The sequence below is a fragment of the Battus philenor genome, unplaced genomic scaffold (genome assembly GCF_028537555.1).
Source record: "Battus philenor isolate CCGP_79_NKW_IND1 unplaced genomic scaffold, ilBatPhil1.0.hap1 SCAF_3, whole genome shotgun sequence".
Lineage (NCBI taxonomy): Eukaryota > Metazoa > Arthropoda > Insecta > Lepidoptera > Papilionidae > Battus > Battus philenor.
This window is the reverse complement of record NW_027181693.1, coordinates 17,018,015-17,034,811: the sequence shown is the minus strand read 5'-3', so window position 1 is coordinate 17,034,811 and position 16,797 is coordinate 17,018,015. Positions and strand designations below refer to the sequence as shown.

General features: G+C 33.6%; 1 protein-coding gene across 1 annotated transcript in view; it reads right to left on the bottom strand.

The window, feature by feature from the left end:
• Nucleotides 1-16,797, bottom strand: part of Corin (corin serine peptidase) — a 69,441-nt gene that overhangs the window by 22,782 nt on the left and 29,862 nt on the right. The window contains exons 5-10 of the mRNA XM_068770551.1: nucleotides 14,403-14,597; nucleotides 8,810-8,942; nucleotides 7,723-7,875; nucleotides 6,999-7,217; nucleotides 1,366-1,507; nucleotides 542-777 (exon numbers count right to left, since the gene is read on the bottom strand). Of these exons, the coding sequence (XP_068626652.1) occupies nucleotides 542-777; nucleotides 1,366-1,507; nucleotides 6,999-7,217; nucleotides 7,723-7,875; nucleotides 8,810-8,942; nucleotides 14,403-14,597 (1,078 nt within the window). The remainder of the gene's footprint in view (nucleotides 1-541; nucleotides 778-1,365; nucleotides 1,508-6,998; nucleotides 7,218-7,722; nucleotides 7,876-8,809; nucleotides 8,943-14,402; nucleotides 14,598-16,797) is intronic.

Here is a 16,797-nt window from a genome sequence, read left to right as displayed (position 1 = left end):
GTAATCTGTATTTTTAATTGTATTTTCTACACAAAACACAGATTACAAAGCACGGCACATACACAGCACACAGTTTGGTACTCTGTGATCTGTGTATGTGTGTGTACACAGGTAACAGAGTACCAAGCACAGTAAATAGTACACAAAGTAAAATTACCGCAGAGAACACGGGATATTAGGAACGTTTCACATAAAGTATACATTACACACAGTACACGGTATGCAGTAAACAGAACACAGTACACAGTACACAGTACGCAGTACACAGTACACAGTACGATGTACACAGTACACAGTACATAGTACGCAGTACACAGTACGCAGTACACAGTACGCAGTACACAGTACGCAGTACACAGTACGCAGTACACAGTACGCAGTACACAGTACACAGTACACAGTACGCAGTACACAGTACATAGTACGCAGTACACAGTACGCAGTACACAGTAAAAAACATACTCAATATATAACCTATATGCTATTTATTAAAAAGTATATATAAAAAATGTTAAATCAAGAAGTTTAAGATAAAACTTACCATAGTTGTTGCAGACGAGGTGTATGCGTGCAGAGTCATGTCTGCAGTTCTTCAGTTCGCGCAGCAAGCCGCCTTCCCGGCGTTGGAAGGCGCGGTAGGAATGTGCCACGCCGTGCACGTGATCCGAGTGGACGGCGTGGGCGGCGTGGGCAACGTGGGCCACGTACTCCGGTACTTCACCGTGCAGATGTCCGATACGTGATAATCCACCAACTGTACTGCTTTGATTCACCAAACTATGAAAGATAATATAATGTTTTAATCTGGGCAATTAATACAGTAGCACAGTGGTAGATGTCTGAGATTCGTCGCGGATTCGATTTCCGGGATAAATTTACACTTTGTGCATTAATATACGATTGCCACTACTCGCTACCAAGTGCATTGTCCTCTGGGTACCATAATTCTGCACTATGATGGCCAACTATCCTGCAAAGTGTGGCAATTATTATAGAGGTCTAATGGTTTTTAATAGTAGAAATAGGCAGCCTTTTGAGAAACAGTGAGAAAACGTAAATGTTCTGATTGTCTGTATATATATTATAATAAAGTTCCACAGGATATCTCACACCATACTTTTTAGTTCTAAATATAAAATTAAAAGATTCAAACTAAAACATTCAAGAGTTTTTAGTTGATCGAAATATTTGAAACTAGTTTTGTTTATTCATTTGCGTGGTTAATATTATATTGTACACATCAAGAATTGTTAAATTACAGTTCTTCTTAGCATTTGATAGAAACGATTTAAAGATGCATGTGAATGATGCGTGCGATGTGAATGCCTATTTCAATGAAGATAATTTGAATCTAATGGGACTCACGAGTATCCAAGCATCGAGCATAGCTTTGCTGCAGTGGAGTCATCCAGAGATGAGATGCAGGCAGGGAACCATGATTGGTTTGCAGCGCGGTACACTTGTAGCTCGCCACGACCGATGTCTCCGTTGGCTTCACTCAGCCTTACTGTATATATGTTGAAATATATAAAATTATATATATACAATTATATATTACGATGACCCTGTATAAAGATATATGTTCCAGAAGTCATTGGATATGTATAAAATATAAAAAGAAAGATTTAAAAATATATAAATAATATAAAAGATATTTAAAGTACAGTAAGAAAAGGACCAATATTTAGCCACTTCCGCACATGCAGCGGTAGTCGTGTTTCACCCCTCCACGGGGTATCTTCAGGAGTTATGTTTCACCGATTATTGCCAAACACAGAGTGAGACTCTGTGTTTGGCACTAATCGGTGTTGAGTAATTTGGCGGTGGCGGTTGTGTGATTCGCATTGTTTGCCGCATACGCATTTATCAGCGGGCTGGCGGTGCACTTTATTGCACGACTACCACTGCATGTGCGGAAGTTGCTAAATATTGGTCCTTTTGTTACTTAAGATGGACTTCCGCGAGGTAACGCCTGATTCCATTAAATATTTAAAGTACATTTTTACAAAATCGAAACAATAAGTGAAAACTGTGATAATGCACGAAACTGTGGTTTTAAAACAAAATTAATGTATGGGAGACGATTTGAATGCGAACAAAAATAGAGATACTGAAGGAATTGTAATATAATAGAGTGTGAAGAATCAAAAGAGAAAGTGAAATAAAAATAAAAAAAATATTTACCAAAAGATTCCCAAAAAGTGAAACTAGTATTTGCATTTTTAATTTTAATAATAAATATTGTAGGGGGGTATTTTTAAATTTAACAGACGTGGAACTTTATTGTTTAAATAACATATGTCAATGTTGCTAGGATCGTTAAAAAGGCAACCTTGTGTATCCAAAATTAATTGCTAGTCTTTACCAAAGATTGACTGCTTCACGGTTTAGTGTATATTGAAAAAGTCGCCACAGTGAACGCAACTGTGAACATCCCCAATGTAAGACTAATTTGTTAAAGTCATCGTGAGGGAGTCTTAAAAAAATCTGACAAGCGGGACCTAGACTTAAATAGAAAAAAGACAGGTAGTATAAAAAAATGAAACTACACATCTCTGCTATATTAAGAGTAAAAAACGTACCCGGCAATAAGTATTGCACATCGACCTTTGAAAAGAGACAATCGGCTTATTTCGGCTTCGTATAGCGTTATCTCTGTCCCACACTACCTATGTGACTTTTGTCAATCGTTGTATTTCGTGCGATAGAGATAACGCTCTACGAAGCCGAATTTAGACGATTATCTCTTTCCAAAGGTCGATGTGCAATATTTATAGGCCGGTACTGTATTACAATCTAAATTAACGTATGCATTTCGATGATTCAAATTATTTTGTGTAAATAAATTTATTGTTCAGATAATTTTAGCAACGGTTTGAAGAATGCCATGACATGCGACAGAGATAATGCTGCGAAATTAGCCGATTATCTCTTTCCAAATATCGATGTGCAATATTTATCGGCGAGTATTTTTTTTATAGCCTCCTCTATTGGGGGGCTCTCGTACCCCTATCTTTGGTGGGACAGGGACTTTATTGGCAATTTAATTTTTTCACATAATTTGTTATTTTCTCTCTCTTCTTTCATACTTTACTTTCTCTTTCGGTCTATTATCTATCTTTTATGCTACATTTCTGCTTTCTTTCCCTTTTGCTCTGTTCATCTATCATTCTTTCCCTTTTTCTTTTTACATTTTCAATTTACATTTTTAATACTTATATCCTATAATTATTTTCTATCACAATTTTATGTATCATTTTGGTTCTATTTTGTCTTTTTTTATCTATTTATTAACTGTGTTTGCTTTTTGTTTATTTCTATCCAAATTTTTGCGATTTTTTTGCAGAGGGATACGAATGACTGTTTATCTTTTCCGCCTATCAGGGTGGCTATTGACTCCTCCCTGATTTTAATCGGCGGGTATTGTATGCGTCCACTTCACAAAAAAAGAAAATTAAAAATCGAATACCTAAATTGATTATGTGAAGGCATATCAGATCGTCGGCCAGTCGATATCTCGCATGTACCCGGAACAATCGATTCATTCAATGAGAGAATGAAAGATTTTTATCGCTCTATGTAGGAAATTGAAGCGATTTTCATAAATCTTTTTCGACCTATTGAATGCATTTTACATTTCGTAAAGTGGAAATTCAACTCTCTTTTTTTAAACGCTCTTAATTGATATTGTACTCTTTTGTACCATCAAACAGTTGATATAGTATAGTTGTATATAGTTGACTCGACATGGCTTCGATTCCCAAGAGATAAACACACTCATGTTTTTACTTTGGATTATTAATAAATATTACTTTCAGTAATAATAATAATAACAGAAGCACCCAATTTGATAGAATTGGAATCAAATTGAGCTTTTCTATCTTCTCAGTCGTACAGTATTGCCAGAGTGGTCGTGATCATGCGATCGGTTCTGGTGTACCTGCTGCTGTCGCTAAGCGTTGCTATGCATCTCGGTGTTTGTCGAATTGATAGCACTCATTCACTGACTTATTAGTGACAGTTTGATAATGTTTGTCCACCTCATTGGAGAGCATCCACGAGATTGCTTGCCGTCCACTTTGCCTTCCACCACCAAACGTACCATTGAGTCCTCATTACGGGTGACAAGTACAAAGAACTTCAGAATTTATATTTGAGCAATTGACGATATCCTTTCTTTTATGTTGAATTCTTAGAGGATCGTAACGTTGTTTCAGTACACCGTAAATAGCATCTTATATCTGCTAAAGTATTTATTTATTTATTTAATATTCTTTATTGTACACGATAAGATACATAATTTACAGATACAATAATATACAGAAGAGTACAATGGGCGGTCTTATCACACAAGGCAATCTCTTACAGACAACCATAGTAAGTATGTACAATTTAAAGTAATATTATAAGTACAGTGACACAATTAAATAACCACAGGTAGTTTGCGTTAAAACTCATTCATAATTAGAAAGTTGAAGGACACAATTCGATAACTATAGATAATTTGCGTTAAAATTCGTTCATAATTGAAAAGTCAAGTGACACAATTTAACGGATATTTGTGGTTTTCGTTGAAATTCGGATAAAATTAGAAAGTTAAGGGACACATTTTTCCGCCTATAGGTAGTTTGCGTTAAAATTCTTTCATAATTGAAAAGTCAAGAAACACAATTTAACGGATATATGTAGTTTGCGTTAAAATAAGGATAACATTCGAAAGTTAAGGGACACATTTTCCGTCTATAGGTAGTTTGCGTTAAAACTCGTCTTTAATTAGATAGTCATTTGACACAATTTAACGGCTGTATGTGGTTTGCGTTTAAATTTGGTTAAAATTGAAAAGTCAAGGGGCACAATTTAACGGCTATAGGTAGTTTGCGTTAAAATTCGTCTTTAATTAGAAAGTCAATTGACATAATTCAAAGGCTATATGTAGTTTGCGTTAAAATAGGGATAAATTAGAAAGTTAAGGGACGCATTTCCCGCCTATAGGTAGTTTGCGTTAAAATTAGACTTTAATTAGAAAGACTATTAACACAATTTAAAGGCTGTATATGGTTTTCGTTAAAATTGGTTATAATTAGAAAGATAAGGGACACAATTTAACGATTATAGGTAGTTTGCGTTAAAATTCGTCTTTAATTAGAAAGTCAATTGACAAAATTTAACGGTTGTATGTGGTTTGGCTCTAAATTTGGTTACAATTAGAAAGTTAATGGCGCAATTTAACCAGTATAGGTAGTTAGCGTTAAAATTTGTTTATTAAAAAGTCAAGTGAAATATATATTCTAACGCAATAGTACCTATCTATTTATCCCAAGTTTTTAATCGCGAATAATGATGATTCACAGTTTTCTTGACGCCAACGAACTATAATCTTCCCAAACTAGTTTGAATTTATCCAGTTATCTGCGGATGATGTTTCCAAATGATTTTAAGACTCTTTGGTAACATATTGCAGCGATACTAGTCTTATGTTTTTAAATTCTATTTGTACACCACTATTTTATATTCTACTGCAATGCTTCATTTATTTTATTTGCATATAAATTTAGGTCTAAAAAACCATTTATTTTTTATACATTATTTTTTAATTGGTACATATATCAGTTCTTTTATTTATATTTGTAAATATACGCATTTATGAAAAAGATATGTTTTCTATCATAGTAATTATCAATTGAAATAGAACAAGCATCAAACTCATATATATACGTTACATATCCTAATAAACAAAAGATTTAAAGACATTTTATCGTTTTTGTAAATCCTAAAAGAATATTAAATTGTCTTACAAATAGATTCATCTCTTTAGAAAGAGTTTCTGCGGAATCACGATAACCTATAAATTCATCGGCCATTTTCTTTATGCGTTTTTGGCCGCGGTCCAAGCTTTCAATTGCATTTCATAGCTGATAAGGGAATATAAAATCTATCGAAGCATAGAAATTATTCAGTGACCTTGAACGGTTTCTACCCGATTTTACTGATCCGATTTGATATAACAAATTGCATCTAGAATTTTTTAAACACAATTATAAATAGAACAGTAATTTCATAGATTATTTACTGGTGTATTATAGCTGATTTTTTATTTTGTTGAAGCGTTTCTCTAAAATAAAGATAGCATGAGTTATTTCTTATTACATCAGCTACATGCCAGTATGAGTGCCGTCAAAATCGGTTCAGCTATTTCAGACATAAGACAGAAAAAACAGACACACAGACGGACATAAATTAAAAAATATATATTTATTGATAAGCGTATTTTGGTATTTTAATATTACAAACAGACACTGCAATTTTATTTATTTATATGGATAAATGTTAACACAATTTTGATAGTACTAATTTTATATTTTGACAATTTGTTTACGGGTCCAAATCAAAGCGTTGTTATTATTTTGCGATGTAAACGCTTTTATTGATATTGTATCTAACTTATTCACGTGTCATTATTATCGCAGCCATTAAGTCAACTATCTATACTAATGAAAAAAAAAGTGTGAAAGAGATAAGAAAGAGAGAAGTTGTGCTTAACCCTTTGAGCTTAAACATATACAGGTAAGTAAGAAAAGGACCAATATTTAGCCACTTCCGCACATGCAGTGGTAGTCGTGCAATAAAATGCACAGAGTAACTCTGTGTTTGGCACTAATCGGTGTAACATAACTCCTGAAGATGCCCCGTGAAGGGGTTAAACACGTGTTAAGTAATTTGGCGGTGGCGGTTGTGTGATTCGCATTGTTTGCCGCATACGCATTTATCAGCGGGCTGGCGGGCGGTGCACTTTATTGCACGACTATCACTGCATGTGCGGAAGTGGCTAAATATTGGTCCTTTTCTTACTTAGGATGGACTTCCGCGAGGTAACGCCGTCCATTAAATATACAGGTACTCTGAAAATCCCCACAGAATTTCCCAATTTGGGGGAGTTTCCACACTGCATCTACCGACTTGAAGTTTACCATATGAGTTAAAATGAACTAAATACTTACAGCAGTTCCTCTCGTCCTGCCCCCAGGGGCAGTCCACGCGGCCGTCGCAGAGGTGCGTCTGCGAGATGCAGCGCTGGTTGCCGCAGTGAACGTCAGCCCCGTGCTTGCAGACTCTGCAGTTCAGCTCGTCGGAGCGGTCCGCGCAGTCGACGTGACCGTCGCAGCGCCAGTCGTGAGGAATGCACCGCTTCACGTCGCATTGGAAACCACTTGGGCACACTGTCCAACAAATGACATACGTGATATATATTAAATATATTGAAACAAACACATACACACACACACACACACACATTTATATATATATATATATTCATATTTATATATATATTTCTTTTTGTTAGTCAAGTGCGATCCAAGCAAGTTTGTTTTTTTTTTTATTTATTGTCATATTTTTAATATATATGTATATATATATATACGTAGAAGTATATATATATATACTTCCACTGTTTTCATTCTATTGTCGCCTGGAAGAGATTGCCTCGTGTGATAAGGCCGCACATTTTATTTTTTGTCTATTATTCTGAAACTTTGTATATATGTACTGGTATATGGTATATATATATATATCGATAAATCTGCAGAAAGTTCATCACAATTTTAGTACTCATTAGCAATATGACAAATTATAAGATTGAATACGTAAAAAATTAAAAAAGGAAGTTAATAAAGATATCCACTTTGTAACTTAACACAAGGTAAAGTATTAAGTTTTACTGACCAGGTTTCGCGGCTCTAATTCTTGCCTCTTTGACCTCACGGTTCCCGAGGCACACGTCCGTGTCGGTTGACTCCGGAAAAATCTCGCACTGCAGGTAATCAGGCATCGACAAACCGAACACCTCCAGGAAAAATCCGCACCGGCGCATTGTTTCTAGGGAAATATTTATGGCATTAGACCTGAAACGACGCCTTCGTAGAAAAAAAAATTACATTCAGTAAAAAAAATTTTAACCCTTTAGGTAAATTTTGAATAGTTGCTTAAAAACGGGTAAGTTATAAAGGCACATTAAGTACTATTTCTTGTCTTGGTAGAGCAAGTAAGTTAAAATTATCTTGTATTGCATATAAAGTTTAAGTTACCTTCGTAAGCAAAAATATTAAGTTAAAAATATTAATACTTTGTATTGCATCTTACGTTCAAGTTATTTTTTGTTATGAATTTAAAGTTCAAGTTACTTTATGTCAAGCTTTTTGAGTAAAAATAACCTTATCTTGGTAAGCTTTATAGTTAAATTTACCTTTTATTTGTAAAAAAATTTAGTTTAAATTACCCTGTATTAGATCGTTAAATTCAAGTTACCTTGGTGTAAGCTTCTGTATTATATTAAGTTTAAGTTATCTAGTATTTGCAAGATTTTTAAGTTTAAGTTACCTTGTCTTGGTGACATGTTATGTTTAAGCTATTTCGTATTGGAAAGATTTTTAACTTCAAGTTGCCTAGTACTGGTAAAATTAGTAAGTAGCCTGTAAGTTTTTAAGTTACGGCTGTGTTTTAATTGTAAGCAAATTTAGCTTGAACTACCTTGTATTATATCGTTGTTAAAGTTACCTTGACATAAATTTCTATGTTATATTATGTTCAAGTTACCTAATATTGTGGAGCTTGCAAAGTTCAAATTACTTTGTATGGGAGAGATTTTACGTTTAAGCTATTCATATAGGTAAGCTTTCATGTTCAAGTTACTTAGTATTGGCATTTTTTTTTAAATTTAAGTTTAAGTATTTGTAAGATTTCCAAGTAAAAATCACCTTGTAAGTTTTTTAAGTTAAGGTTACCTAACATAAGGAAAATAAGCTTAAATTACCTTGACATAAACTTCTACAAGGCCGCACCATGTGTCCCAGCGGCCCACATTTGGGCACAAATAGCGAGCATAGGAACAGAGCGGTGAGCTCATAGCACCGGACATCTACCACTGCATCATATATCTCCAAGTCCTGTGAAATATTCTTCTTTTAGTTTTGCAATCTAGTAAGTAGTATGTATAAAGTGTATATATAAACAAATTTATGCTATATGCATATTCATGTATATGTATATATGTTAATGCATATGTGTTCGCCTGTATGTACATCCGTTAGTCATCCCTCTACTGTTTCCATACAATGGTTGTTTGGAGGAAATTGAATCCTGTGATAAGACCCATTGTCCTTTCTACTTAAGTAATATGCAAAATATTATAAAAAAAATTTATTCAAGTGTTTATATTTTTAGCGTGTACAATAAATAGTTTTAATTAAATAAATAACTACAATCTAATGTTTAAGCTCTGTGTAGATCACGACATGGTAATACACCATGTGGCTTTATAACAAGTCGAATGACGTCATATATATATATACAATTTTTCTAAAATAAAAATAGCCTAAGTTACTTCTTCTTACATGGTTGATCCGCCAGTATAAGTTTAATCAAAATCGGTACAACCGTTTCAATGATTATCCAGAACAGATAGAAGTACAAAAATTAAAAAAAAATGTAATTTTAGTATATGTGCCATATCTAATAAATAAAATTCTCGTGTCACGGTGTTCGAACTTGAACTCCTACGAAACGGCTTGACCGATTTTTACCAAATTTTACATGCGTATTCAGTATGTCTGAGAATCGGCTACTATCTATTTTCCATACCCCTAAGTGATAAGGGTGGTCCACCCCTAAATTTTATTTTTAATTTTTTAGACAATTTTTTCGGTTTTTATTTTATTATGATACAGCATACAAAAATACATACAAACCTAAATTTTCACTCCTCTACGATCAACCCTTATCTTACATTTGTTAATTAAAAACTTTAATTTTTTTTGCAAAACAACGTTTGCGGGATCAGCTAGTATACATATATATTCATAAGCATGTAGTAAAAATCAGTTATTTAATTAATATTACGAAAAGACAATCAAATTTCATTTATTTATATAGATTAATCGTGGTTTATTTAATGAAATAAATTATTAATTTGTGGGTAGATATCGAGCCCATCTAAATACCGCGGTCTCATCTGCGGTTTGTAGATGATTTAATTGAATTGCAAAACGGTCCGACCTTTGTACCCCATTAACCTCGCTGATCGAATCGTACAATGGACTTTCAGGGCTCATCAGCTCTAGATACCCTCTGTTAAGCGGATCATTCTTCTTAATTACTCTATATACGTAGCTTGCATTTGTGAACTCAAGTTTAATGTTTTTTAACCTCGAATATTTTTTTAAAATTAAATATGCTATGATCTGTGGTCAGAATTCATTCATTATTCATGTCACCCCATAAACACTCAGACAGGTATTCACCAAAATCGTCACAGTAAACGGCCGTCAGCTGCCTGTGATCTTGATTTTTTTTATTGTGAATTTGTGGTCTTAACGTCGCTTACTTGGGACACGTTCTTCGACACCAACGATACAATCTCCTTCAACTTATCATGATGGGAAAGGTCGCTGGTAAAAGGAAGGTTGGTAGGAGAAAGAAGTCGTGGCTTCATAACATTAGAGAGTGGACCGGAATCGCCAGCGCTGCTGAGCTATTACGCAGAACCAAAAATAAGGAAGAGAGCAGGAAGCTGATAGCCAACCTCCACTAGTTGGAGAGGCACTTCAAGAAGAAGAAGAAGGTCTTAACGTGAGTATACAGGGTTTTTATTTACGTTATAATATTCACATAATTTTATTTAATTTACTTCACGATATCTTGTATCCTTTTCCGTATTATCCTTCCATACAACGCCTCATTTCTTTTATCTTCCCTCCAAAGTTCTACAGTTTTACGTTTATTATTTTTATCGTTTGTTTGACTATTTATTTATTCTTAATTCTTATTTATTTTCTTACTAACTATATCGCACTTAATCCTTAACTATGTTGATGGTTCATCTAGTGTGTGACTTACCTATGCAACACAGTTGTTTGGCAGCTAATCGGTGTAGCTAATGTGTGTTGAGTGATTTAACGGTGGTAGTTGTGTAATTCGCATTGTTAGTCGCACGTGCCCTTACCAGCGGGCTGGTGGGCGTGCACTTTATTGCACGACTACTGCTGCATTGGCGGAAGTAGCTATATATTGGTTATTTTCTTACTTAGAATGTACTTCCGCAAAATTATGCCTGAATCCATTACACATATATATATATATATATATATATATATATATATATATACACACCATAATCACCACGCTTGGCAAGCAGGTTGTCGTACGCGGAGGACGCTTCTGTCCATCCTCTGGAACCTTGTATGTGAGCAGTGGAAATTCTATATATTTACTGCATGAATTGTGAATTACATAAGATTGTATCTTGGAAATCGAATCAGTGACCTACGATCGCAAGTCAATCTACCGCTTGGCCACCAGACCACTCTCTTCAATTGCTTTCATATAGAATAAAATTCTATAGCAGGGCCCACTAATGCTCTTGCAGTGTCTACACGACACTGATCACTTGGGAAAGTGTAATACGTCAAGACTTAAATAAGATTAAAACTGAACGTGATTTGACATCAGATGCAGAGATCACGTGAAATTTCAAACAAATCGATGCTCAGATTTAATGTAATGTATGGATTAATTAATTTATCTGTTCCCTTACTCAATTTGTGGTGAACCTACATCATTTGTTTTGACGTTATCTAAGTGATAATTACAAGTTTGTTTAGAAGTTCAAATGAAATATTTATCTAATACTCGTATATAAAATTCTCGTGTCACGGTGTTCGAACTTGAACTCCTCTGAAACGGCTTGACCGATTTTTACCAAATTTTATATGCGTATTAAGTAGGTCTGAGAATCGGCTACTATCTATTTTTCATACCCCTAAGTGATAAGGGTTGTTCACCCTTAAAAATTTTTTTTTATTTTTTTGACGAAATTTTTTGTTTTTATTTTTTTATGATACAACATACAAAAATACATACAACCCTAAATTTTCACCCCTCTACGATCAACCCTTATCTTACATTTGTTCATTAAGAACTTTAATTTTTTTTTGCTAAACAAAGTTTGCGGGATCAGCTAGTATTATATATTAAATAGTTTTTACAATATGCTGTTAAACGATTGTATGACTTTATTGTACACAAAAACTCTAAATAAAAACGAAGAGAATATGTAATAAAATAACATTGATAATGACAAAAAAGAAACAATTTATACATACAAGAGGCGGTCTTAAATCTCAAGGCGATGTCTACCATACAACCTTTGGATGGAGATGAGATACATGAAGGAGGGAGGGCAGTTTATGCTGTACATAATAATGAGCTTTAATACTACCTGTTTCAAAGTTAAATACTTCCCTTTTTTAGGCCCCGTTTTTGAAGACATCTTCTTCACCCATACATATATGTGGTAATGTGACTTGGTTTGCAGAGGTTGAATAATTTTTTCAGGATAAAATTTTAAATTTTATTTTATTTTCACCTTACAAATTTAAATATTCTATACACTTTTAACATATCTTTCAGACATCATAACATATCTTCAGATACTATTTACTCGTGTCTTTCTTTTACTCCTTTGTAAATATGGTTAATGATAATTTGTTATAATTTCCTTTGACTAATACTAAATATATTGTTATATAACATTTGACCAGATTACACCGTAAATTTCTTTATATGAATTAATGATTTAAAGGGATATATATATAGTTAATAAGTTATACGAGTACACACACACTTAATTGTTGTGTTTCACATCATCGCTACATGTGTATAATGTAACACTGATAATTAATTTCCATAGAACTAGCACTAGAGAAATAAACGAACGAGAACTCCAGCTGCCGCGCGCAACTAGATTTAATGAATAACTCTTTGTACGTGTTTATCGCACTATTGTTGCTCCGACGTTGATTGATTAGCTTTCGATGGAGCCGGCATCTTAATTACTGTCGATCTCACGTTACTCAATTCCATTTGACGTCCACGCAAACCATTTACGCTTTACGTCGCTTGAATTTACGAAATTCAAGAGAGGGAATTACTCTATTTATATGATTAAATGCTTATACAGTTTTAGAAATTCAATAAGTAAATATATCACTGCCAAATGCTACAACTCATGTAATATGATCTGAATAAAATCCCTATATTTTATATTTAATACGAAACGTTCGTTTTTAACAACGACTTTTTTATCGCAGTTTGATTTTTTATTAATTTGCTCGTCTTTTATCCCAAACTTTTATTTATATACGTTCCTTGCATCACCTCTTACTGTCCAACATAATTCTTAAACTATTACATTATATATCTTTTTATAGTATTATTATTATTATCAGCAAGGCAATGCTACTGCTCTCTATTTACTTTTATAGCTTCAATTCACAATATATTCTCTGTCAATTCATTAGCATAATCTTTTTCTTTAAGCATTAATCGTTTATTATTACCATGGTAGTAATAAACTTAATATATGTATTTTTACAGGATAAGGTTTTCCCTGGTTAAATATCAAGATGGCCGAGCGATACTGCGTACAACTTCTATTTGGTTTCGATTGAAGTTCCTCCATCGGAACTAAGTTCACGGTGCGAAAGGCTCCGTGAACTTAAAAATGAAATAGAAGCTGGGCAGACGCATTTCAGTTGTATGATGACGTTTGCACGTAGTAAACCGCTCTACCCGAGTAGAGCTGTGTAGTATTGATGTTGTGTATACGGCTTAGAATGGCAGCGTGACCACAGCTGAGCCAAGGATGGATTCCGATCCAACCTCGGTTCGCCCATGCGGTTAGGGAGCGGGCGGCCGCCCCCCAAGAACAGGTGTTGTAGTGTGATGAGTAGTGTTTTGTTCTATTTAGTTCGGTCGCTGGTGCTGTGTAATTAGCGCTTGCAGTGTTATAAGTGTCTGCAGCGGGTATTGTGCGGGGCGTGTTCGGTTGAAATCCAGTGACAGGCGTGAGGTGGACATCTTTGGAACGTCTCTTGGTCTTTGCTGGGGTACGGGAGGAGTAGGGAGAACAACTCGCTGTGAGAGGGTTTGGGTGAGAAGAGACTCAAAAGAAGTTTCTGAGCAAGCCTTAAATGATTCTTGGACCGTTAAGAGTTTAAGGTCGATTTGGAACTGCGTACAAACAATAGCGCGAACAAAGGTACAATTAACCCTTAATAGCCTAGAGTTTTAATTTTGATACCAATCTTTTAAACCGAATTTTCACATTACTATTAGTTTTTTTTTATAGGTTGGCTGTACGTATTTTACTGTTGTATAATATTCTTTCCGTCGAAATAAAAAAAAATATTTTTTTTCCTTCATCTAGACCCTCAAGCAAACACAGTAAAATTAAAAAAAAATCACTTTCGTAAATCAGGCTACCAAGGGTTAACGCCATCTAGTATGCATTATCGAAACATAAGTATACTTTTGATATTTTTTTGTTAAAATACTTATTACGCTCTTACCTGCTGAGCGTCCCTCTGTCCGAAGTGCCCAATGTAGTTGGGAAAGACGGTGAAATTATAGGAGACGCGGTGTTGCTGACAGAAGGTCACGATGACCGGGAGACAGACCCCGGGCGCCGGATTCCTGGAGCCTGGAGGCTCTGTCGGAGCAGGCCATGTCACGATTGTCGAACGATTCACCACTTGTGAAACGTACTGTGGACATAAAATATTATTAATTGGCGAATTATTTAAATACAAAATATTTTTTAAAATTATTTATTTTTATCAGTAAGTCATCTCGCTAAATCGACAGTCGAGTATAAATCGAATCCAAATATGTTCGTACCCTTTGTTATAGATATAGGATGATTAGATAATGTTGTTACAACAAAGGTGATATTGTACCAATGAGAGTGGTATTGTAATAATAAAAGTGACATTATAACTTTAATGAGTCGTATTGTAACAATGAAAGTGAAATGGTAACAAGGAGTAACAACAAAACAAAAATGATATTGTTACAATAAGTGTGACATTGTTATATTAGGGGTCATGTTGTATGAATGAAATTGAAATAATGACAATAGGAGAAAAGACATTGTAATATTAAGTCATGTTATAACTACTAATGTATGACAACGAGACTGATATACATTAACAATGAAATTGTAATAATATAAGTAATATTACACCAATAATAGTGTCATTGTAACGTGAGTCATTTTGTAACATTGAAAGTGGTATTGTAACAATAGGAATAACATTGTTATGTTAAGAATCATGTTGTAACAACGAAAGTGATAATATAACAATAATAGTGACATTGTAACGTAAGAGTCATATTGTAACATTGAAAGTGATATTATAACAATAGGAATAATTTTGTAATATTTAGAGTCATGTTGTAACAACGAAAGTGACAATATAACTATGATAGAGACATTGTAACGTAAAAGTCATATTGTAACATTAAAAGTGATATAATAATTGGAATAATATTGTAATATTTAGAGTCATATTGTAACAACGAAAGTGATAATATAACTATGATAGTGACATTGTAAGGTAAAATTTATATAAAAACTACTAAAGTGATATTTTGATAACGAGAGTGTTTTTCAATAAACATAATATTATGAAGACTTTATAGCTGATATGTGGACAGGTAAAATAAAATAATTTGAAAAGTTACCCCGTAAATGCCCAAAAAAAGAACTTCAAACCAAAAAAATTAAAGAGAAAAAACTCCGTTATAAACGTTTCAACAATTTTATTTGTCTACCTTAGTCATGACCGTAACAAAGTGTCCTCTACAATCAAGTAACATGAGTGTATAAAGGAGGGGATATACCGAGCCCTGAGGCATTCCGAAATTAACTTTTTCATACAATGGCCCGAAATTCCGCCTCCCTTCCCTGAAGATTATTTCGTCTAAAATGCTCCTAATTAAATTTAAAAATACATTCTTTTTGTAAGCGTAATAAACACTCGTATCCAACTTAAAGGTAGCAAGGTATTTTATAATTCAAACTGCTGACATTCTTGCGCGGACCATGAAAATTACATATTACTTTTATATTTTTTATTTACACATGTTGTTCGATAATGTATAAATGCCTCATACGAGTGAATTCATAGCTTATAAACTGTTAACGTATCCTACATCTTATACAAAACTCATTGATTTCTACAATACTAAATAACATGATAATAATATAGCAAGAAATATCTTTATATAATTCTGATTACTACACATTAAAATAAATTATCGTTCACTATCGCTGCGGACTTTATCAAAAGTTATTCACATGTTACGCACTTATAGAAAAACTCAATAATGCAACATATTTCAGAGTCTATATAAAGGTTAATTGGAAGGTGTGAAAGCTTCCAAGCTTTTTGCTGATAAATGTGCTGTGTATTTACAGCTTTTACTTTACTTATAACCAATCCCTGTATGCGTTGAGGATACTAAAAGTTTTTGGATCTAGCCAGTTAAGTAAAAATATTAAAAAAAATAATTTTAAAATTAGAAAATAGAACTATTAATATTTTTCTTTGATTTACACTAGATCATTTTATTATTTATTTAAACATATTGGCGGCATTTTTTTAGTTTTCGTATAGTTATAAGTTAGCTTTTGGTAGATAAAGCTTCATTACGTATTTTTGTACAGTTTGATTAATAAAAGCTTTCTAAGGGTGAAAATATAACGTATTTATCCGCAAAAATCTTGAACGCTTATTTTCAATCACTCTTTATTAAGTGATCACTGTGAAATATATTACAATAATTTATCTTTTCTGTTACAATACCAATACCTTACAAGGTTTACAAGGAGAACTATTATTATCTATCTCATATATGAATATATATATATATATATATATATATATAGAGAGAGAGAGAGAG